This window comes from Heloderma suspectum, chromosome 2, assembly GCF_057233095.1.
Source record: "Heloderma suspectum isolate Gila_16-S chromosome 2, 16-S_ref, whole genome shotgun sequence".
Taxonomy (NCBI): domain Eukaryota; kingdom Metazoa; phylum Chordata; class Lepidosauria; order Squamata; family Helodermatidae; genus Heloderma; species Heloderma suspectum.
In genome coordinates, this window is record NC_139459.1 from 193,806,259 (window position 1) to 193,830,967 (window position 24,709).

The following is a 24,709-nucleotide window of genomic DNA, read 5'->3' on the forward strand; positions in this document are numbered from 1 at the left end:
AGCCTCCCTTGGAGGAGGCACTCAGAGGAAGGCCCCAGATGTTTATCATAGTATCTGGGCAGGTTCAGGCCAGAGAGTCGATCCATCAGGTATTGCGGTCCCGAGCCGTGTAAGGCTTTATAGGTTAAAACCAGCACCTTGAATCAGGCTCAGAAACATACAGGCAGCCAATGCAGGAATTGGTTTTATGTGCTCAGACCTTCTGGTCCCAGCTACTAATCTGGTCACTGCATTTTGCACAAGCTGCAGCTTCTGAGCAATCTTCAAGGGGAGCCCCACTTGGAGTGCATTGCAGTAATCTAATTTGGAGATTACCAGAGCATAGATTACTGAAACCAGGTTAGCCCTGTCCAGATAGGGGTATAGCTGGGCCACCAGCTGAAACTGGTAGAAGGCACTCCGAGCCATGGAGGCCACCTGAACTTCAAGTGATAGAGATGGCCCAGGAGAACTCCCAAGGTATGAACCTGCTCCTTCAAGGGGAGTGCAACCTCATCCAGAACAGGTTGAGCACCCTCCATCCTGTCAGAAGAACTACCAACTAACAGCATCTCAGTCTTTTCTGGATCGCGTTTCAGTTCATTAGCCCTCATCCAGTGGGTGGACTTACTGTATAGAACAGGACTTATTGCATAGAAGACCACAGGCCTACAAAGTTCTACACAACTTTAGAGCACAGTCATCACATGAATAGAGCATTATAAGGGAGGTTAATAGGCCATATACCATGGGTGGGCAACTTGTGGCCCTCCAGATATTTTGATCTACAACACCCATGATCCCTTAGCATTAGCTATGATGACTAGGGCTGATGGGAGTTGTAGGCAAAAACATCTGGAAGGCCACAAGTTGCCCACCCCTTCCACATAAAGTTCAGTCCTAGACATATTTACTCAGAAGTAAGTCCCACTGAGTTCAACATTTACTCCCCTAGTAAGTGCGCTAGGGGTTACAGTCCTACTCCAGGCTACAAGCATAATTAGATCATAAACTGTGAAGTTCACCCCAATTATCTGTACTTCAAATGTAATTATATTTATTTTCTATGCATTCTTTATGTCGCTCTGCATCAGTACTCCTAACTGGGACGAGCTAACTTTGTTGCTCTCTGAATGGATGTCTTCTTTTCCAAGATGAACTTTTAAAAAATAACCAGTTGTGCAAGTTTTTAATGTGGTGGAGCGAGAATGCAGAATACACATCTGTGGAGGGTGTCTATTGGCCAGCACATGTGATGTCACAAACACATCTTCATCCCCAGAGCAGTTTTTTCCTTTAAAAAATGGACATCTAAATAAATACAAGTAAATGTGGTGCTTTGTTTCATTTTATTTACAAAAAAGCAGTCTCTTTGTCAGAAGCATAAGGAGAGGGGCAAAACTGACAACTGAACCAGGTGCTTTGATTCACAGATTTGTACACCTGTCATATAAACTGCAAAGCAGGAGAAAGGCTTGCACTGGCTAAAGAACTCTCTGTGACTTCTCTTTCTACAGTATGTTCACGTTCACCCTAAGGTGATGGGAAAAGCACTACTACTTCCTTCTTCTTAACAACTGAACAGACACACACACAAGTAAAATATGGCAGCGTTGTAAATTAAAACCAACCAAACAATGCAGACTCCATTAACAAAAGGCCACCAAATCTGGATCAAGTCTTGGGGGTTTCACGGGCTAAATATTTCAGCTCTGCCGTGAAGTTTGGCTTGCTATTAGAGAACCAATCAAAGGAGTACCTGAGGTGGGATGATGCTGCCCCCTGGCTGCACATCTTCATGTGATTTTTTTTTTTTTAAATCTGCTTTGCATACAGTACAGACCTTCCTTCCCTTCAGTTCCCTTTTGTATAGCTCTTTCATCTCCACCTCAGTGATTCTACAGGGATGGTTTGACTGCTTGTTCGCCTTGGGAACCTGGAGCCATGTGCCTTGAGCTCAACCTGACAATGAAAAGGTCGAACTCTAAGGATAAGAGCAGGGAGCTCATCGAGGCTTCTTATGTCCCAGCTCCATGTCACAGGAAACATATGGCTGCCAACCGTCCACATCACTTCTATGCATCTCCCTCCCTAGCAAAGAAATGCATGTTGGGCGCTGCTTTTCCTTTGCCCTTGAAAACAGCATCCAGCACGGATCATGATGATGTCACTTTGTGAGACACAAGTTGAGGCTTTGCGGCAGCCATGCATTCCCCCACAGCACTGAGTTAGGCCAGGGGTGCACGATCTGTGCAGCCCCTAGGACGTTAACTGTGCCCCCCACCCCCCACTGTGGGGCTAGCCTTCTCTCCTCAGCAAATCCTGCTACCAGAGAGAACAAGAGCGTCCTATATCAGGATTGCTGGGATTCTGTGTATGTGTGTGACCCCTGACCCAGCATCTCAGGGCTGAAAAGGTTGTGTGCCCCTCAGCTGGGCTCTTAGAAATAACCTTTCTTTACATTATACAGAATGAGGTGGTAGAATTCAGAATGGTACCACTTCAGATGGCTTGGGGGGGTCGATTATTTATTGAGAGCTCTCTGATACTTTAAAAAAAAGTTAGATGTAGTGAACCGGCACAAGGAGAAAAAGAGGTGATGACACCCAAACCAGCTGTGCTACTTTATTACATACAAGCAGCATTTTATGCAGGGGAGCATTAAAAAAAATGACACCCCCCACCTGGAGCCTGAAGAGGTACAGTCCAACATCCTGCCCCCTTGTTGTGTACAGTGCTGTGAAGAGCTCTTACTGTGTTCAGCTCTTGATACCTTCTTCTCATGTGCATGTCTCTAAGCAGACTTCCCCAACCTGGTGACTTCCAGACGTGTTGGACTACAACTCCCATCATTCCTGGCCATGCTGGCTGGACTGATGGGAGCTGTAGTCTAACACATCTGGGGGGCGCACGGTCGGGGAAGGCTGCTCTAGAGCTATCCAGATGTCTGAGCCTTTGAGTACTCATTCCCTCAGTGCCACAAGGACACGCATTGTTGAAACGCCATAAATCTGCCAGTGCGCTGGAATGAAGAGAACCTGAGGAACGGACTATTTGTGAGCTCTTGATAATTAAAAACCTTTTGCCAGGTTGGGGAGATCTACTTATGGCCCAATGCAATGGCCAATGAATGCCAGATGCGGAAAGGTCGTGTTTGTCTAAATAGAGGCTTGTAGTCTATTCCCCACACTCCAAGCTACAAACCTGGTTGCCGAATTATGTGTGATAATAACCTAGCAATACCTGAGCTTCGCTAGGCTCTGGCTTGTATGCAGATATCCAATGAAGAATTTCTAGAGGGGATGGGGTGAGGGGAGGCCCAGAAGAAACTGCCTTAATTGCAGTTCAGTCATATAGCATTTTAAAACTTCTGTCCAGCTTGAAGAGAGAAGTGTTTCAAATGGTCTTTTCTGCCCTTTGGAGTCTATGAATGAAACTGAAGGAGTGAACAGGGCCCTTCGCGGGCCTCTCTACTCAGTCACAAACTGTGGATTATTTGTTTTCATTCCACAGCAAGGCAGTAACTCCCCCCCCCAAGGGGGGTGGATGGGTATTCCTAACAGGGAACAATGAAACCACTGTGCATTTTTTATGGTCTCTCTCTCTCTCTCTCTCTCTCTCTCTCTCACTGTTTACAGGAAGGGGTTTTCCTATGGCTAGTAGTACAAAATTAGCCATGTAGCAGACATCTCTAAAAACAGTTGTCCAAGGGCATGATTAGGAAAATGCAACAAATCTGGACTTTTAAGGACCACAGCAGGGAGGTGGAGGTTAGAAGTGCTTCTAAGTGAATATTGTGTGCTCATGCATAAACTTGGAAACCCAGAAGGCCAAATCTCTATGCTACCCTCCTTCCCTTAAAGCAGCACTTTCTATCTGCAAGAAGGAGATTGGCAGGACTGACTTCTACCTTCATTCTAAGACAGCCATCACATAAACCCAGCCCGTCTCTCTGCATGCCATGACTATTTCTCACACTAGTAGTGACCAGCCTGCTGAATTTGGATGCAACTCATCAAGGAGAGATGAAAGATGCCCAATTATATGGGTACAGACAACAGGGGCTCAAATGGAGAGGGGAGGGGAGTTGCCCCCCTTCCTCCTATGTGAGACCACATGGGATTATTCCTTTATTTCTGGGCAGAACCCCTTTGTTCTAAACACTGGGGCTTTTGTTATAAGCAGTTACATGTGCCTGCATGCACTAAGTATGTATTCCAAAGGCACACTACAAAGGTAGAACTGTTTGCTCTATATTTGATAATATTGCAATAGTTACTATGTGGTATAAAAAAGCAACTACATCACACACTCTTAAAATACACTGTTTTTTTGACTGAGCATATCCAAGAGCAAACAAGTTAATAGTCCAACGGTGGAGAGAGAGGAGCCAGGAGCATCAGATGTTAGGTGCTGAGTGGTGTCAGTTGACAACATTTTTATCTCACCTTTCTATAAAAATATACTCGAGGTGGCAGACAAATAATGTTTAAAAAAAACAAAAAACAACAAGCCACAATGATCAAATACCATAAAACTACTTATGACAATAATTGAAAATAGTTTAAAAATAATTCACAGGATAAAAATGCGGCGGTTCAATCCAGTTTTAAAAAGCAGCACCTAAGAATGGCCACTGAAAAAGATAGCTGCCCACCCAAAGGCAAGCAGCAAAGGGACCAGGACAGACTTCCTTTGGCAAGGCATTCTAGGGTCTCAGTGCCACAACTGAGAAGGCCCTGACCCTCATACCTTCCAACAGTGGCAGGAACATGAAGCATGGCTTCAGTAGATGATCTCAAAGGTCAGGCAAGGTGGAGACTATTCTTAACAATGCCTCCTCTAAGGATACAGTCCTATGCACACTTATATGGGATAGGATTAAGTCCCATTAAACTGAGCACACATGCATTGGACTAGGCTACAAGCATCTATTTTTCATCTTTTTCCAGTGCAACTGTGCTGTCTTCCCAGTTGTCTCTTGTATCATATCATATCACTCATTTGGCAGTGAACAACAGTTTGCACACAATACCACAACCCACCCACCCCCAACACAGGCAGGTTCTTCAAGCATTATCTTTGCTCAGAGAAATTCAAAGAAGTGCCTAGTCAAAGGCTGTTGTATAAATGTTGAGTGAGTCATTTTCTTCCCTCTTTCACTCCCACGTCCATATGCTTCCAGCGGCACCAAAATGCATCTATTTGCACAAGGATGATCTGTGCATGCCTACAACTGGACAGAACTAAGTTGGCCCAGATGATTGTCAGGAGTAAACACACACAGGAAAAATGGCTTGTGGGATAAGGTCAGTACTATCTGATTTTAATTTTTACAAGTTCTATTTCTGTGCCTTTCACAGCATCACATCTTTGACATACATAATTACAGGTAAAGCTTTTCCTACCACTTATGCCCATGCCACAAAAAGTGTAACCTGTTTAATTTCAGCGTGTCTGACTTTGTTAAACAGGGGGACTACAGCCAATTAAAAAGTTGGCAACCCTAGTCTGAATGCCCCCTGTAATCTAGTGTGTTCGGGACTTGGAAGCACACCTAGATTTTGTCATCAGTTCTCTTACATCTTAACAGCAGGTGGCAGCACTATTCCATTTTTATCCCCTCTCCCATCTCCTAACAGTTAAAGATTTAGTGTAAGACCACCAGTTCATACTTTTCCAGCTCTGTAACAGTTAAAAGGCACCTTGAAGCTACAGCGCTAATTCATTTGAGGAGATCCTTGAATGGAAGTTAAGGTCATTTGCTATTCTCTCTAGATTTTTTTTTAAAAAAACATATTGGAATAGTGCTGCCACCTGCTGATCAAGACAAAAATTAAAAGGGCACCCGGCAGAATGGAAGTGGAACCCCCGGCCTGCTCTCTCTATGACATCAGACACTCATGGAGGTTTTAAATTCCACAGGAAACATTCTACAATATTCTGAGAGAGATGTGCAGGAGACCTGTGAGAGATGTGCTTGTTGTAGGAGGTAAGGCAGGTAACGCTCCAGAATTGTCACTAACTTTATATTCTTTTAACATCCAGCCTTCCCTCAGAACTGAATCTGGCACTGGGGGGTGGGGTGGGGGAGCTGAGATACATCATCTTCTCAAGGCCCCAAACTCAAACTTGCCTATCAGTCCTGAGGGATATAAATCAAGGAACAGTCTGACCTGGGCATCCAATCCCCAAAAGAACTGGAACCTCAACAGCACTTGCCTAGCCACTCAGGTGTTCCCATTTTAGTCTTGCTCCAGGCTTCTGGAAACCTCTCCCACAGTGGTGGCCTGTCAGATGTTTTGGCCTACAACTCCCATCAGCCTTAGTTAGCACAGTCAGTGGTGAGGGATGATGGGAGTTGTGGCCCTCCAGATGTTGTCACCCACAGGTTACCCACCTCTGCTGTATCACAACCCTAAAGGCCAGGCTTCCCCGACCTGGTGCCCTCCAGTTGTTTTGGATCACAACTTCCAGCATTCCTAACCATTGGCCATGCTGGCTGGGCCTGATGAGAGTTGCAGGCCCAAACATCTGGCGGGCCACAGGTTTACACATTTGCTATCTTTTTTTCTCGGTCCTGCTCCTCTGTTTCCAACAGCAGCTTGCTTACTTATTTATTAGACTTGTTAAAATTGGCAAATGCTGCCAGGGCAATTTATAACCATAAAACCAAACAACAACACAACAAAAATAAATAAATAAAAGTATCAAAATAATAAAATATTAAACATTAAAATACTGAAAGATATTGAAAACACTGAGGAGCCAGCAGTGAAATTAATAATCAAGCAACAGATGAAGATTAAATGCCTGCTTTAAGAGGAAGGTCTTAACCTGGCATCTACATGTATACAATGAAGATGCCAGGTGGATCGCTCTAGGAAAGGCATTCCATAGAAGGGGGCGGGGGAGGCACTACAGAGTAGCCACCCATCGCACCCTTGTGAGCAGTGGCACGTAGAGAAGAGCCTCTGAAGATTATCTGAGCAATCAGGCAGGAAGATATGGGAGAAGGCGCTCCTTCAGGTAGACTGGTCCTAAGCCATTTAGGGATTTAAAGGCCAACACCAACACTTTGAATCAGGCCTGGAAACTGACTGGCAACAAGTGCAGTTGACACCGGACTGGATTAATATGTTCGAACTGGCCAGTCCCGATAAGCAACCTCGCTGCTCTGTTCTGCATTAACTGAAGTTTCTGGTCTGTCTTCAGATGAAGCCCCAGGTAAAACGCGTTGCAATAATCCAGGTGGGAGTTTACCTGTGCATGGATAGCTGTAGCCAGGCTGTTGTAACTGGTATATCACCCAAAGCTGACAAAAGGCACTCTGTGCCACTGAAGCCACTTGGGCCTCAAGTGACAGAGCTGGACCTTGTCTGGGCTGAGTCTTGGTTTATTGGCCCTAATCCTGCCCATTACTGAGCCTAAGCACGGGTTCAGGATAGTCACTGCCTCACCTACATTTGATGAAAAGGAGAGGTAAGAATTCATAGAATAGTAGGGTTGGAAGGGGCCTACAAGACCATCGAGTCCAACCCCCTCCTCACTGCAGGAATCCAAGTCCAAGCATCCCTGACAGATGGCTGTCCAGCCTTGTCTTGAATGCCTCCAATGTGGGAGAGCCCAACACCTCTCTAGGTAATTGGTTCCACTGTCGTATTGCTCTAACAGCCAGGAAGCTTTTCCTGATGTTCAGACGGAATCCGGCTTCCTGTAACTTGAGCCCATGATTCCGTGTCCTGCACTTTGGGATGATTGAGAAGTGATCCTGGCCTTCCTCTCTGTGGCAACCCCTCAAGTACTTGAAGAGCGCTATATATCTCCCCTCAGTCTTCTCTTCAAGGCTAAACATGCCCAGTTCTTTCAGTCTCTCCTCATAGGGCTTTGTTTCCAGTCCCCTTCGTTGCCCTCCTCTGAACCCTCTCTAGCTTGTCGGCAAGTGTGGTGCCCAGAACTCAAGATGAGGCATAACCAGTGCTGAGTAGAGGGGAACTAGTATTTCATGGGATTTGGAAGCTATGCTTCTCTTAATGCAGCCCAAAATAGCATTTGCCTTTTTTGCAGCCACATCACATTCTTGGCTCATAATCAGCTTGCGATCTACAGTTCCAAGATCCTTCTTGCTTGTAGTAGTGTTGAGCCAAGTATTCCCCATCTTGTAACTGTGCATTTGGTTTCTTTTTCCTAGGTGCAGAACTTGGCATTTATCCCTATTAAATGTCATTCTGTTGTTTTCTGCCCAGTGCTCCAGCCTATCAAGATCACTTTGCGTATTGTTTCTGTCTTCCAGGGTATTAGCTGTCCTGCCCAATTTTGTGTCATCTGCAGATTTGATCAGCTTTGCCTGCACCTCCTCTTCCAAGTCATAAATAAAAATGTTGAAGAGTACTGGGCCCAGGACTGAGCCCTGCAGTACCCCGCTCATTACCTCTCCCCAATTTGAGAAGGTCCCATTGATAAGCACTCTTGAGTCCAATTCTGTAGCCAGCTGTGGATCCACCTGATAGTTGTTTCAGCTAGCCCACTTTTTGTTAGTTTGATAATCAAGGTATCATGGGGCACTTTGTCGAAAGCTTTGCTGAAGTTGAGGGTTGAGTTGAGGGTCATTTGCATATTGATGACACTTTACTCCTTCCCTCTGGACCACCTCTGGACATTCAGATATTAAACAGATGGTGGAATATAGGAAGCTGCTTTATTCCGTATCACACCACGGGTCCATTTAGCTCAGTACTGTCTACACACGGAGTGCCAGTGACTCTCCAGGATTTCAAACAGGACACGGAGTCTTCCCAACCCTACCAGGAGATGTCAGAAGTTGAACCTGGGACCCTTGGATTGCAGATAGTAGAACATGTGCTCTGCTACTGAACTACAGTCCTTCCTTGGTGCTTTTCTTGTAGTTGAGAGTGATAGATGCATCTTCTTCCGTTCTAGTTGTGGTTGCCAAGTTTGGGGGAGGCACGGCTCCTATGCATTAGCAGCTGCCTGATGTGTAGAAATGTATCCAGGGAAGCTGGCATGCAGGTGCAATTAGGGGAAAGGCTTCTCCACAGGTGGAATTTCTGCATGTCAAGCAGCTATTCAAGACACAGAAACCATTCCAGAAATGAATGTTGGCAATCTTTAACCCAAGCACATCTCTTTTAAAGCGGTTTTTGGCCTGGGAATATATAGCGAGAAAAGCTTCATTTATTTATTTCATTTAAATCTCACCTTTCCTCCCACGAGCCTCAGGCAGCATCCTCTATTTTATCCTCACAAAAACCATGTGAGGTATGGTAGGCTGAGAGTTGGTGACTGGCCAAAGTTCATGCCATTGAGCTTCATTGCCTGAGTAGGGATTTGGGCCCAAGTCACCCAGCCCAATACTCTAATACTACTTATATTTTTCAGATATGGTGAGCGGTATATCAATCTATTAAATAAATACATAATAATGCTCACACCACCATGCTGGCACTCTCATTTCTATATACCAAACACTTTCCACCCAGAAACAGATGAATGCCATTGACAAACTCTTAGGTACAAATTATGTTAGCTTGGGCTTATTACTACTTGATTTCTTCTGGATTTTTTTACACTAATTGTAATTCCTGCAGGGTTAAATGCCAAACTGAGGCTGTTCATAAATGCAAAGAACAGAGCCAAAGCAAAACCTCCAAAAGGGGTGGGGGAGAGAAGAGGGGACAACCCTAATTTGGGGGGAGGGAGCAATCTCAAGAAGTGATGGCCATAAAACTGCCTAAAGACGTAAGAACTCTCTCTTTATGGAGAATTGCCAGATGGGTGCGTCTGTGTGTGTGTGTGTGTGTGTGTGTGTGTGCATGCATGGGAGACATTACACTCTGGAAAATGTGGAGGCTTGCAAGGTCTAAACGAATGGGAGAAAGCAAGTGTAGAAAGCCTACTGTGTTGTTAATTTGGCAGACACCTCTAACAGCCAATAGCAAGCAACCATTGGACACTATTAATTTCAGGCAAATCCAGAAGGTTATGAACACGCAGTGAGAACTGGGAAAAGCTAAATCCAAGCTAAGGCTATTGCTGATAATCTGGGATACTTGAGAGTTCCTGTTTGGGCAGTAGATTACCTCACAGATATTTGGGGGCACTTCTTCACTCTGTACATGAACAGAGTGCCGTTACCTTGGCAAGTGTGCTATTACCAATCTGGAAGGTGTGTGGCTTCCAGGGAGATTTTGCCACATTTGTATTGTTTCCCATTTCAATAAACAATTTTTGAACTGGGTGAGGAGTAGAGAGCAGGGATCTGATATTTCGCATATATGTTCTGATCCAACAAGGACAATCCAGGTGGAGGTTTCTGTCTGCACAGCCAGTACAGATGCAGATTTGCAACTGGATATATATCTGCATCATGATGCTCATTCGGGGCCCATTGAACTGGGTGAGGTTTCGACATGGATACAGGGACATACTTCATCTGCAGCCATGAGTTGTTACATGGGTGTGGCTAGGGCTGGAATCCAAGGCTGCAATCCTATGCAAACCTACCTAGGAATAAGCCTGATGAACTTCAGTGGGACTTTCTTCTGCATAAGATTGTGGGAGACAAAAAGCAACAAGGTAAGAGCAAATGAATTATGCCCTCTTGGTCTATTAAAATTATGCCTTTGTACCATAGTTCACAAAAAATGGTTCTAAAACAATAACACTCAATTCTGAGAGTTCCATAAATGGTCTCTCAATTCTACACGAGAGAGAGAGAGAGGCCCAGGGGTGGGCAGAAAGTAGATCTCCAGATTTTTGGACTTCAACTCCCAGCATTCCTGCCCATTGGCCATGCTGACTGGGGCTTTTGGAGGTTGAAGTCCAAAACATGTTGATCTGACTTCTGTCTACCCCTGGGTAGCACAATGTTCCATCCCCATGGGCACAAGCCTTCCTGGAGGCCACACCATCTAACTTGGTCACTGTAGCTGTGGGACAGGACAGGCTATGACAAATTAGTGAACAGGAAATGGCACTCTGCTTAGGCTCTGAGGCACTCTTCTCTTTATTGCTATTTCACATGTTCTAGACTGAAAAGGGGTTTCGGGACTGACATTAAACCCTGGCTTGGGGACAAGAGTCTTGCATATAGAGAAGCAAGACGAGACACCCGATACAAAGTTTTTCTTCCTCCCTCACACATACACACATCTCCTTCCTGTTCCCTTCCCTTTTTAGAATTCTTTCTTCTCTTGGCTCAGGCATCCCGAACCTTCACAATGCTGCCTCTAGTAGGAATCGCTCTTTCCTTGCTCAGAGCGCCTGCCTCGTGCGATGACACAGTGGCTGATGACATTGGTAGCCACATGATGGTCCGCATCTCAGAGCTCCTGTCCCCAGAAGAATGCCAAGCTTTTTATGCAAAGCTCCTTAGCCCCGAGGAGAATGTGAAAGAAGAGCTACAGCGGCTCTCTGCGGAGAAGAACCCCATCCAGACCCGCAGTCGGCGAGACATCACCATCATCAGTACAGAGGAATGCAGAGAGACCCTGGTCGGCTGGCTGGAGACAGAAGGAGACACCATGTACTGGGATCGCATGTCACGAGCTCTCCAAGCCATCGGGCGCTCCGACGTCTCCATGGAGTTGGGCAAGAACCTCAACCAGGACAAGAACTTGGAGATTAAGAAGAACGTGGAGGAATACCACAAGACTGTCAAGCATCTGACCTCCTCGCTGCTTCTGGAGGAGAATGAAATGAGCGGGAACGAGGAGAGGAGTGGGGAAGGCCGACTGCGGCGAGAGGGAAAGGGGTCCAAGACCAAGCTAGAGCTGGGAGAATGGGATGATTTGGAGCTTATCATAGAGAGGAAGCCACTGCCGCCGTACAACAGGAGCCTCTTTGAATGGGTCACCCCAGTGGCGACTGGCATCATCAGTGGGTTTCTGACTTCCTTCATCCTAGCAGCTCTAGCTCTCTATTCTTTCTTCTGGATCCTGAATCAAGGAAGCCCCGATTCCACACAGCCCAGCTGGGATGCCATGCCGGAGATGATTTTCCGTTCACCTTCGCCCAGACGCGGTGGCATCTATTACACGTTTAAGCAGCTGGATGAACTAGGGAAATGGGATAGTGAGCCAGCCGTTGTTAATGATGACGGTGATGAGGAGGAGGACAGCGACCATGACGGCGACGGCAATGACGAAGAAAGCTGGGAGGAAGAACTCCTTGTTAGGCCATAAAGCAAAGCCAAACTGACTGCAGCTAATATTGTGGAGAGTGGGGAATGGAACATACTTGGTTATGTAACCGGTCAGAAACTTGAGTTTGTTTCATGATAACATAAAAATGGCTGTGTTAACTGAAGCCTTCGGGTCCATTGATCATTAGTAAGCATATTGCAGCGTAACAGCACCATCCAGTGCGTGTCAGAAGTGTCCAACTGAATTCAGCAGGGCTTACTCCCTGGTAAGTGGACACAGGAGTACAGCCTAAGCTCCTAAAAAGCTTCTGAACCCTAAACCCAATTGGAGAACTGCGCAATCAGAGAACCACTCTCACTGCCTCACTGATATTTGGAAGGGAAGGGGATTTATAAAAACAGCACGCTGCAATAGTGGTGACTGCAAATTGATACGTTGAGAGAAGCATCCGTGTTTGGAGGTGGCTTGGAGAAGGAGCACAGGCAGCTGCCTCATACCGAGTCAGATCACTGGTCCATCTGGCTTAACACTGACGGGCTGCAATGTCTCTCCAGAATGTCAGACTTGGAGGTGCTGGGGATTGAACCTGGGGCTTTCTGCATGCAAAGCAGGTGCTCTACTGCTAAGCTATGGCCCTTTCCCAATTACCAGGCACAGGAGACAGAAGCAAGTGGGCAGGAACTATTGTAGTTATGAAAAGGCAAACAATCAGCACAGCCGCTGCATGGATACAAAAGCAAGCGGGCAGGAACTATTGTAGTTATGAAAAGGCAAACAATCAGCACAGCTGCTGCCTGGATACAAAAGCAAGCGACAGTATATAAGAGGTGGGAACATGCTCTCCAGGGTTTATGGCCAAGCAACACAACATTGTCTCCTCCCACCTCCCTATGGAAAAGACCTCTGCGTATTATGCAATGGCTATACCATATATCCAAACCATATATGGCTATACCATATATCCCCAGGTAGCTTAGCAGCTAGTCAGCCCTCATCTCAGAAAAGTAATGAGATGCAAAGGAGGGCAGGATCTCTTGGATGCTTAGGCAGGGGAATTTCTGCAGATGCAGCTTTTCTCCCTCCTACACGACAAGTTGCTCCTGCCAAAATTCCCTCTCCTACCCAGCTTTTTAAGGCAACGGATTCCTCCCATTTTCCCATGAGGTTTCCAGTCTGGTCCATTCCTCCCCTCTGCCTGGATTTGCAGGCTACTATGTGAAACGAATTAGACAAACAAAGTAGAACAAAAAAACCCCTCCCTGTGTAGGGGCAGCTTCCAACGATGCGGGCTCATGGCTCGTGGCGCCACAAGAACAGCACTAAAGGGAAAGTGGCTTCTATTGCTTTACGGAGAAATAACCATCCGCAGAGGGTTCCCCGACATTCTGTGAAGAAACAGTGTTATAATAGCATCAGAGAGATATTTCCAGCAAGGGATTCAAAGATTTCACTGATGATTTAAAAACAGGCAAATTAAAATGCAGGACACCCATGACCGCCGAGGCTGAACTTGCTTCAGCGCTCCATCTCAGCCAAAATTACCGCACAGGGGTGGATGGAGCGAGTTTCCTCTCTGATTTTCCAAAAGTGTTCAGTTCAGGTGCTTTTTTGGCCCTTGGACCTGGTCACTTCCTTAGTCCTTCTGCGGAACAAGCACAGACTCGGCACACCCGGGGTTTTTAAAAGCTCGCAAATACAGATTGCCATATGCGCACCTTTACATACATAACTCAGTGTGCAAAGGCAGGCTGTTCAATTTGAGCCTTCTGATTGCTTGACTCCATCACCGGCGCCGCCCGTATGGTGGACGTAAAATAGAGCGGCTGTACTTTACTCACTCCAATCAGATAGAAGCAAAATGGCTTGGCTCTTAACTGGACCAATAGATTTCTTCTGTCCCACCAGCAACTAGCATTCCAGCCCTGTGCTTTGCCTATCAGGATTCAATCTCCCAACACAGGAAGTGACAAAAACCACCGAATGTTGCTGCCCGAGATTTTTGTGGCTGTACCATCAGGAGATTTAAAGCAGGAATGGGAACATTTTGCCCTCCAGACTGGACTGCAGCTCCCATTATCCCTCACCATTGGCAATGGGTGATGGGAATTGCAGTCCAACAACATCTGGAGTGCTGCATGTTCCCCACCCTAATCTAAAGTATGTCAAGCTCTGGATAGTATTTGAGTACTTAATAGCTGAGATTTTTAGATTTCACTAGTAATACTGTCTGCAATAATAAGTATATCCCTAGACACTTTCAGTTTGCTATCCGCAATGATGTCACCATTGTTCAAGGCAGAGTTATGCTAAATATCGAAGTTCAGCTGTGTTGTTGCCTAAAAAAGGCAGAGAGCCACAAAAGCAAGAAATGCAGACGTGCATTGCATTGCTTAGCAGATAGCTCTTTAATAAACGCTCTTTTAAGAGCCACCACAACTTTTGAGTTCTAAACTGGTTTTTACTGCTAGATGGTCAGTGTCCTGTTAAAAATACATCCCATGACAGGGCTCAGGTTGTGTCTTTTAGGGTTCTCCTAAAAGAAAGTTTCTCCTTAATAAATGTACATTCTGCCAAAGAGAAGCAATACTGAAATATTTAAGCTTGCAAATGATTCTACAGTGCTCAGGTAGGTTTATAAAATCCTGCATTGAAGCAATGCTGAAGTTGCTTGATTCAATCAGTTTTAATTCTAGCATCTGAAAGTGATATATAGTTGGGCTAATAACGATACTAGAGTATTCTGAATGGTGACAAAATAGAGCAGAACAAGAGAAGGCTTGCAAAATGTTTTGCCCAAGCCTGCTAATTTAGTGGACTCTGTTATTTTGAAACAAAAGTGAGCCACTTGAGCTAATGGCTGCTGGGAAGTCTTATACCAAAAGATGTAGGAGTGGCTCGCACTGTGAAGCTAATTAGGATAAATACAATTTCATGACACAAAATATCAGTGGGGTGTAGGCCACACAAATACGTCAGGTGCACCAATTTTAGACATTCAGGCCTGGATGTGAGAAACTCAGTTTAGACCTTGTAGCAAGAAGTACCTTGTAAAATTTACAATATGTAAATTAACAATGTTTATTTGAGAGGAACAAGAGCCAGGGATTTTTTAAAAAAGCAGCAATAAATATAAGTGTGCTCTAGGTAGATTGCAACCCAGTCCAAGAAATAGCTGATTTAATTGACAAGTACAATCAAGGAGCTATTTTCTGCAGCTCTGTGTTCTCGGGTCCCTCTGATTTTATGCCCAGTACTCTGCTAATGGAGAATTGATGACTGGAAGACCAAAACGGTCACTAGTGGTTTAGGGGACTGGGTTTCTAAAAAATCTCGTGTTTTCCAGTTCCGTTACTGAACGTTATGTTCCAGCAGTCATACATTTGGATTGTAGATGTCAGGCTTTTGAGCATCAATAATGCAAAGGGCAGAGGTATTTAAACATGAGGAAAGAAATAAAATAAACATGTGTATGAGTTTTGTGATCAGAAATGATTTCAAGCTTTCGGAGGGCAACTAGAAAATAAACTGTTCGGCAAACCTCGTAGCTCTAGAGGCTTGGAACGCGCCAAAACTATTTTTAAATTTGATTGGCCAATTTATCCTTTCACCTATCCAACCAGGTTAAGAGAAGGTGGAACGTAAACTACGGTTTTCCCTCTGGTCGGACCAAATGCTATATAATCTGCAGACCATTTACTACGGCAGTTCTTTGGTGGTTAGTAGGTTTTGAGTGCTTTAGTTATGTCTGGGCGTGGTAAAGGGGGAAAGGGTCTTGGAAAGGGGGGCGCTAAGCGTCATCGGAAAGTACTTCGAGACAACATACAAGGCATAACTAAGCCTGCTATTAGGCGCTTAGCTCGCCGTGGAGGAGTGAAACGTATTTCTGGTCTGATTTACGAAGAAACTCGTGGCGTGCTGAAGGTTTTTCTGGAGAACGTGATCCGTGATGCTGTGACTTACACAGAACACGCCAAGCGGAAGACCGTGACGGCCATGGATGTGGTCTATGCCTTGAAACGCCAAGGCCGTACCCTTTACGGTTTTGGGGGTTAAAAGATTGTGATAGATAGCTTAAAAGGCCCTTTTGAGGGCCACCCACTTTTTCACTCAAAAGGGCCGTGTCACTTACTGCCAGCGCCGCAAGTGTTTCAAGGGCGATAATGCAATTATTTTAGAATAAGTCTCGTTCAAAGTGGGATTTGAGTAAATTTTGCTGTTGAATTGCAGTCATTCAATCATTTCACGAAGGTTCTTATTTTTAGGCACTACTCGTTTAAGTGTGATGCTCGTTAAGCCGCCTACTTAGATATTTTCATTTACTATGCGAATGTAAATACGTAGATCTGATTACTTGGTTATATAGTATATGGAAAAACATGCCAGAATAAATGTATCTGTTTAAGGTGCCAGAAGACTGTTTTTGCTGCAGTAAGACCCATTAAACACAATGACGCTTCCGCCTCAACAAGTCTAGAATCGGGAATGTATGAGCATTAACGGGGATAATACACGTCCTTTGGGTAGTAGTATCCAGCGTTGAACGAACTTAACTCCCATTCACTTGAAGGGGTCTCCTCTAAGTTGGACTAACACTGGATGCTACCTCGTTTCCTTAGAAACCATACTTTATTGTAAGGAGGAACGTACTTTGCTCAAAAACCGAGACCTTACCATATGAATTCCAGTTTTTGGGGGAGTATGTGGTGGATCTAAAAAGAGCCTTTTAGGTATTGGCAGTTAAGGGCATCGCCGGTTCTAAGCTCTCTCTCCGCGGATGCGGCGCGCTAGTTGGATGTCCTTGGGCATAATGGTGACCCTTTTGGCATGGATCGCGCAGATTGGTATCCTCGAATAGTCCCACCAGATAAGCTTCAGTAGCTTCCTGTAGAGCCATAACTGCCGAGCTCTGGAACCGCAGATCGGTCTTAAAATCCTGTGCAATCTCTCGGACTAGGCGTTGGAAAGGCAGCTTCCGAATCAGCAGCTCGGTGGATTTCTGGTAGCGGCGGATCTCCCGGAGAGCTACGGTGCCAGGGCGGTAGCGGTGAGGTTTCTTCACACCGCCTGTGGCGGGAGCGCTTTTCCGAGCGGCTTTAGTTGCGAGCTGCTTACGCGGCGCTTTCCCCCCAGTAGACTTGCGAGCTGTCTGCTTAGTACGAGCCATTTTTCTCTACTGCAGAAACAACTCCTGCACTTTTCTACGCTCAAGCCCAAAACAAAAGGCGCACGCCGGATACAGAGAATTTATTGTGAAGTCCTTATCCTGATTGGCTGAACGTCTCCGTTGAAAGTTTTGAAATTCCCGGGCTTGTCAGCGATTGGACAGATATTTCGCGGTTCTTTAAATTCCGTACTCCGGCAGAGATTAAAAAAATAGTCTCTCTCTCGTGCGCACGCTTCTGTTTTGACATTAAGGGTTGATTTTGATCAAGATCAATGGAGGGCGAAGCGTTTGCCTTCAGCTGAGCCTTTGCTTTGTGTTGGAAGGGGTTTCAGGGCACAATTAACAGCCCTTCCGAGCCTGATATTCTCCAGATGTATTGGACTACAACCCCCATTATAAGGGTTATAATCAACACATCCGGCGGGCACCAGGTTGGCGAAGGCTCCATGCTAAAACCTGAGATGTGTCGTGGTAAATTTCCTTCCTCCACCCAGAAATCTAAAACAGCCGCTAACAAAAAGGGGGAGGGGAGTAATAACTTTAATTGCAACATTTCTAAACGCTATTTAACCATCCTGAACCTCGAACTACTCATAACGTGTTGTCTCTCCACCGCGGGGGGTTTTGGGGAGGAGAGGGGCGTTGGCAACAGTCTCTGAAGACGCTTGCAACGGCGCTGGGGGAGTGTGTTGGGGGCTTCACTGCGGCCATATTTGTGGTGAAAATCGGCCCAGTAACCGCTTTCCTAGCCGGGGGGAAAAATGAAGATTCCCAGGGGTAGGAAAGCAGCGTGACGGGGGGAAAAGAGGAGCACTTCGATCGTGAAAACTGCACTGCGACGGGGTCAATCACTCCCAGCCTCGCCTCCATTTCCCGAAAATAAAATTCGACCGTGGATCTCCAGGTGCCACGTTAAGTGTAGCTTGATATTAAAAGGTATCGGGTATTACATGTTGCTAAGTATGCAACGGTGGGTTATATTACACCGTTGTCCAACTAATCCCGTAGCTTCATCCCCCACCTGGCAATATAGGAGTATCAGACTACATCACAGGGTTGTTTGTAAAGCACGTAGCCTCCACCTCACCCCCAACCTGCAATGTCAGAACGATACTTCCTGTATAGGCGAAAATGGTTACTTGTTAAGCAGTTAACCTTCTTGCTTATTCCTGCTGTGCTTTTTCAACAAAGGTTTTAAACGGAACTACTAGACTCTCAGCTCCTTCTTTGAAACTGTAGGTGGCTCTTAAAAGAGCCGTTTGGTTCCAGAAACCTGGAGCCCTACTTGCTTTTTGGCTTGTGACTCTCGGTTTTCTTGGGCAGCAGAACAGCCTGGATGTTGGGTAAGACGCCACCCTGGGCGATTGTCACTTTGCCGAGGAGCTTGTTCAATTCCTCGTCGTTGCGAATAGCTAGCTGTAGGTGACGCGGGATGATGCGAGTTTTCTTGTTGTCTCGAGCAGCGTTGCCCGCTAGTTCCAGAATTTCAGCTGTCAGGTACTCAAGCACCGCAGCCATATACACCGGAGCTCCCGCGCCAACCCTCTCGGCGTAGTTGCCTTTGCGGAGCAGGCGATGCACACGGCCAACAGGGAACTGCAGCCCAGCGCGCGAAGAGCGAGACTTGGCTTTGGCCCGAGCTTTTCCTCCCTGTTTGCCGCGGCCAGACATTGCAGAATCCTTCCAAGCAACCTCCACGCTGCGAAAAGGAACAAAAAGAGGATGGAACGCCAGCATTTTATGTGCTCCGACGGATAGGCGGAATGATCGGTGATTGGCTAGAGAGAGAGACCATCAGACTTAATCAACCAATGGGAAATAGAATTCTAGTTCATCTCAAAGGAAAGGGAAGAGAAGACCTCTTATCCAATAAGAACGGGTATATTACTGTCCTCTCTTTCACGAATGTATACACACGGTAGGGTAATGCCAAGGCATTTGTCACTCACGATTAAATGTAACAACCTTTCATTAGACTACCAACAAAGAAATGAAGCCATATTCACAAACTCCCACTCTTTTGTTGTTGTTGTTCAGTCGTTCAGTCGTGTCCGACTCTTCGTGACCCCATGGACCATAGCACGCCAGGCCTTCCTGTCCTCCGCTCTCTCCCGGAGCGTGCTCAAGTTCATATTCATTGCATACGTGATGCTATCTAGCCATCTCATCCTCTGCCGTCCCCTTCTCCTTTTCCAGCGTCTTTCCCAGCATCAGGGTCTTTTCCAGGGAGTTTTCTCTTCGCATTAGGTGGCCAAAATATTGGAGCTTCAGCTTCATTATCTGTCCTTCCAATGACCACTCAGGGTTGATTTCCTTTAGGATGGACTGATTTGACCTCCTTGCAGTCCAGGGGACTCATAAGAGTCTTCTCCAGCACCACAGTTCGAAAGCATCAATTCTTCGGCGCTCAGCCTTCCTTATAGTCCAGCTCTCACAGCCATACATTACTACTGGGAAAACCATAACTTTGATTAGACGGACCTTTGTCGGCAAGGTGATGTCTCTGCTTCTTACTATGCTGTCTAGGTTTGCCATAGCTTTCCTCCCAAGGAGCAAGCGTCTTTTAATTTCATGGCTACAGTCACCGTCTGCGGTGATCTTGGAGCCCAAGAAAGTAAAATCTGTCACTGCTTCCATTTCTTCCCCTTCTATATGCCAGGAAGTGATAGGGCCAGATGACATGATCTTAGTTTTTTTAATGTTGAGTTTCAAACCAGCTTTTGCACTCTCCTCTTTCACCCTCAACAAGAGGCTGTTGAGATCCTCTTCGCTTTCTGCCATTAGGGTGGTATCATCTGCATATCGGAGGTTGTTGATAATTCTCCCAGCAATCTTAATTCCGACCTCTGATTCATCCAACCCGGCATTTCTCATGATGTACTCTGCATATAAGTTAAATAAGCAGGGTGACTATATGCAGCCTTGTCGTACTCCTTTCCCAATTTTGAACCAATCGGTTGTTCCATGTCTGGTTCTTACTGTTGCTTCTTGACCCTCGTACAGGTTTCTCAGGAGACGGGTAAGGTGGTCTGGTACTCCCATCACTTTCAGAATTTGCCACAGTTTGTTGTGATCCACACAATCAAAGGCTTTAGCGTAGTCAATGAAGCAGAAATAGACGTTTTTCTGGAATTCTCTTGCTTTCTCCATGATGCAGCGAATGTTGGCGATTTGATCTCTAGTTCCTCGGCCTCTTCGAAACCCAGCTTGTACTTCCGGTAGTTCTCGGTTCGCATACTGCTGAAGCCTAGCTCGTAGGATTTTGAGCATCACCTTGCCGGCATGTGAAATGAGCGCAATTGTGCGGTAGTTTGAACACTCTTTGGCGTTGCCCTTCTTTGGAATTGGAATGTAAACTGACCTTTTCCAGTCTTGTGGCCACTGTTGAGTGTTCCAGATTTGTTGGCATATTGAATGCAGCACTTTAACAGCATCATCTTTTAGGATTTTAAATAGCTCGGCTGGAAGACTGTCATCTCCGCTAGCTTTGTTGTTACTAATGCTTCCTAAGGCCCACTTGACTTCACTCTCTAGGATGTCCGGCTCAAGTTCAGTGACCGCACTATCATGGCTATCAGGGACATTCAGATCTTTCCTGTATAGTTCTTCTGTGTATTCTTGCCACCTCTTCTTAATCTCATCTGCTTCTGTTAGGTCCCTGCCTTCTTTGTCCTTTATCATGCCCGTCTTTGCACAAAACGTTCCCTTGAGATCTCCAATTTTCTTGAAAAGATCTCTAGTCTTTCCCATTCTGTTGTTTTCCTCGATTTCTTTGCATTGTTCATTTAAGAAGGCCTTCTTGTCTCTCCTTGCTATTCTCTGGAACTCTGCATTCAGTTGGGTATATCTTCCCCTTTCTCCCTTGCTTTTCGCTTCCCTTCTTTCGTGAGCTACTTGTAAAGCCTCATCAGACAGCCACTTGGCTTTCTTGCATTTCTTTTTCTTTGGGACGGATCCCACTCTTTTACTCCGCATTTATTAATCCAGATCAATCCTCCATCCTCGTTTTAGAAAATCAGTAATGCTGACCAGAATCTTAACTTCGTCCATACTGAAAGAGTGTATCCTATCCAACTTTTTACTGCCCTCTGTTCCTAAACATGCTGTTTAAAAGCCACGAATTGGTAACTAATCCAGGGGAATAATTCTAAGTAAACACCCTAAATAAAAGCGGTGGTGGTACATGCCTGACAGTTTTTAGGTACTGTGCAACACAGAAACTTGTAGGATGATCACAGCAATCCTGCCTTTGAGAATGGCACAGAAATCTATACCCATGATTTAGAAAAAAGGGAATAAGACATTATGCAAAAGCAGCTATGCCATCTACATGCATAAAGTGCTGGAACAGGTGCCCTCTCCAAGGCTTCTTCATAACCTGCTTAGTTGATGACACATTATATGCTCACTATGACCACATTAATGAGGAAACCTCCCGCATACCTCATAACAATCCACAATTCATATCCTGTGCTAGCTGCTACCAGGGGAGCTAGCCAACTATGTTTTATTGCAGACTCAGCAGCTGGAAAGAAGAACCCAGCTCTATTCTGAGATTTAGCAGGGCTTTTATTTAATACATGGATGTAACACCATTCCAGTTCAAACATTATTCTTTTAAATGACGGTCTATTCCATCACTGCTTAGAAATGGTGGACATATGGCGCACTTTGTGCTTCAAGGGGCATTCATGTAATACTTTCACTGCTTCAGAGGGGAATGATATGTAGGCGTATCTCACGTGACGTCACATCAGATGCACACTTGGGTCTACTGCCCCACTATGTATAAAGGTTTGCAGGTGGCAGTGGAACAATCAGGCTTCAACTCAATTTGATTTCAGTGGGATTTACTTTCCCATAGCCTGCCTTAAAATTTCACCTAAGAAAATTTACTTAGCCAATCAAAACGTGAAATGTCTGCATGTCAGTTAGTGCGTGATCACTGTTGGTGAAGAAAATGTTTGCAACGAACAGAAGAAAAACGTTTTTACTTTAAAAGAATAAGCACAAAAGGAGATTCCCAGCTTTGCAACAAAGAATGAAGAAGTACAAAGCCTACTCACTTTTAAGAACTTGCTGTTTGTTTTTTAAAAACCCCCTGGAAATTCTAAAAGCAAAGGGGGCGGTCCTTCCACCTTACAAGATATAATGAAAGTTTTAAAACAAAACCGAGCATTGGGAAAATGTGGAGGGGGTTATTTAGTATTAACAAAACGTCTTTGTGCCCACTTTTTGAAACATGGAAGGCGCCAAACCTCACAGTTCAGCTATTCACCTAACACTGAGCATTGATGGCTATTGACTTGGTTCAATCTGAGAATGCGGACTTGAAAGCGGCAAATAGGAAACAAAAAAGGTTTCTCCGCCCCTACTCTTTCAGTTTTCTCTCAGGTCGGACATCGGGCTATATAAACCCAACCGATTTTCTGTAGCTGTCATAGGTGTAGAGTGACTTACTAGTAAGCTCTGAAATGTCTGGTCGTGGTAAAGGAGGAAAAGGTTTGGGTAAAGGGGGTGCTAAGCGGCATCGGAAAGTACTCCGGGACAACATCCAAGGTATTACTAAACCTGCTATTCGTCGCTTAGCAAATAGCATATTGCAAAGCAATAACATCTTAACGGTCCTTTTAAGGGCCACCTACTGTAGCATCGAAAGACTGCTTTCACTACGTAGAACCTAAATTTACAGTTTAATCCTGTACGTGTCCATTCACAAGTAAGTCCTGTTAGGCTCAATGGGACTCCTCAGTATAGGAATATAGAACTTGGTTCAAGTAAAACTACAAAACATGAATTACTAGTTGAATTGCAATTTTGTAGTAGATCTGAGTAGGGCTTCTTGCAGTGAAGTAATGGAGCTCAGCTCTAGGAAGTTCTTAAATCCAGCTATGTAATAGTAGCTCAGTGTGTAAGAGGTAGATTTAAGTAGGCTTATTACATCAAAATCTAGTCGGGACCTGGCACTGAAATGACTTGCAGGATTGACCTTGGCTTTTAAAAGTACATGCCTATAAACTTTTTTTTTTTTTTTAAGAGGGCCTTCCGACAGGATCTGATGGTGGCAGAAGGGGCAGCTATCTAAAGCAAGTATATGATAGCCTGATTTACGACCAGGTTTTATGGTCAGGTTTTTGTTCCTCATATCATTCTTTGTTCTCAAGTTGGTCCTGCTTATGTAAAGCAAGCTTCTCAGGGGAACTCACATTATCCTATTGAGATCACTCCTAGTAAATTAGTCTCAAAATATTGCCCCATAGGCCTCCCTATTCAGAAACCTAGCAACAATCCCATCAGAGTGCATATTACTTTAGACTGAGTAACTCCCTGTCAAGAAGGTATTGCTATCTAAGTTATGGAGGGAAACAAACGGGAATATAGGCAGGGGTAAGGCGCCTTGATCTACGATATCCTTTGTAAGGAGCATTCAATTTAAACCAAGCCTACCCAGCTCGTTGTTTTCGTAATTGCCGCAAGTCTTTTCCAAAGCTACGGAAGCTCATTCCCATTGTTGCATTTCGTGGATTCTATCCCACTCTTTAAAAAATTGGAGGGGCAGAGGAGCTATCCTCTGCTGCTTATTTTGCTTCATAACGCATACTTTCTTCCCCTTGAAAAGTGCAACTCTGTACCGGTCTACTCAAGTTTTGTTTTCAGCGGCGCCTACCTCCGCGTATTATGTAAAGGGTGGCAGGCTGGGATACCTCCGCTCCCTTTTAGTGTTCTATCAAGCAGCGGCAGGGAGCAAACACCCGAGCCTTCCATGTGAACATGCCAGTCTTGCTCAAGAATTGCCAGATTGTATATATACAGGCCCTTCGGTGGAAAAATAGGTATGCCTTCAAAGGCCCTTTAATATTTAGTATTTTAGCCTCCAAAACCATGCAGAGTGCGACCTTGGCGTTTCACGACTTGGCCTTCGTCTACCCCTTCATCGTTTCTCTTTTAGCCTGCTCTGTCAGTGACAGCATCACGGATCGGATCACATCCCCCTCCGCTCCGCGCGTTTCTTCCTTGATCAGACCCGAAATGCGTTTCACTCCACCACGGCGCGCCAACCGCCGAATACTAAATTTAGTAATACCCTGAAAAATTGCTCTGTAGCATCCTCTTTCCCCAAGCCTTTCCTTTTGTTATCATGACGTATCTTACAAACATTACAGGGAAAGGCAACTAAATTTCTTAACGAGACTTTGCATATATACTATCTTTTCCGACCAGAGGGAAAACTTCCGGGAGGGCTTAGGTCTCCGCCCTCACATTCTGATTGGGCTAATTATTAGAGTACTTCAAGCTAACCAATCAAATCACACTCGAAGGGTTGACGCCGTTGTGATTTCTAGCAACGGACGGGAAAAAGTTTCACTAATAATGCCGTGGAATTTTAAACATTCTCTGTGTG

At 45.3% G+C, this 24,709-nt stretch overlaps 3 protein-coding genes and 1 pseudogene across 3 annotated transcripts; 2 read left to right on the forward strand and 2 right to left on the reverse strand.

Moving 5' to 3' along the window:
* Positions 1-9,190: 9,190 nt before the first annotated feature.
* Positions 9,191-13,073, forward strand: TMDD1 (transmembrane and death domain 1). Its single transcript, XM_084837140.1, has one exon. It carries the CDS (start codon positions 11,220-11,222, stop codon positions 12,180-12,182), a length of 963 nt encoding a protein of 320 aa, XP_084693266.1. The 5' UTR covers positions 9,191-11,219; the 3' UTR covers positions 12,183-13,073.
* Positions 13,074-15,866: 2,793 nt separating this feature from the next.
* LOC146353713 (histone H4) lies at positions 15,867-16,766 on the forward strand. Its single transcript, XM_084837142.1, has one exon. It carries the CDS (start codon positions 15,885-15,887, stop codon positions 16,194-16,196), a length of 312 nt encoding a protein of 103 aa, XP_084693268.1. The 5' UTR covers positions 15,867-15,884; the 3' UTR covers positions 16,197-16,766.
* LOC146353714 (histone H2A type 2-C-like) lies at positions 15,878-24,485 on the reverse strand. The gene is made up of 2 exons (XM_084837141.1): positions 23,755-24,485; positions 15,878-19,006 (listed from the first exon to the last, which is right to left on the reverse strand). The coding sequence occupies exons 1-2, from the start codon at positions 23,814-23,816 to the stop codon at positions 18,589-18,591; spliced, it is 480 nt and encodes a 159-aa protein (XP_084693267.1). The 5' UTR covers positions 23,817-24,485; the 3' UTR covers positions 15,878-18,588.
* LOC146353715 (histone H3-like) lies at positions 16,899-17,307 on the reverse strand (annotated as a pseudogene).
* Positions 24,486-24,709: the final 224 nt, after the last annotated feature.

Coding starts and splice junctions, on each gene's coding strand:
- LOC146353713 (XM_084837142.1), top strand. CDS start 15,885: ATGTCTGGGCGTGGTAAAGGGGGAAAGGGTCTTGGAAAGGGGGGCGCT.
- LOC146353714 (XM_084837141.1), bottom strand. CDS start 23,816: ATGGGAATGAGCTTCCGTAGCTTTGGAAAAGACTTGCGGCAATTACGA. Junction 19,007..23,754: donor TTACGAAAACAACGAGCTGG/GTAGGCTTGGTT, acceptor TCCTTTTCGCAG/CGTGGAGGTTGCTTGGAAGG.
- TMDD1 (XM_084837140.1), top strand. CDS start 11,220: ATGCTGCCTCTAGTAGGAATCGCTCTTTCCTTGCTCAGAGCGCCTGCC.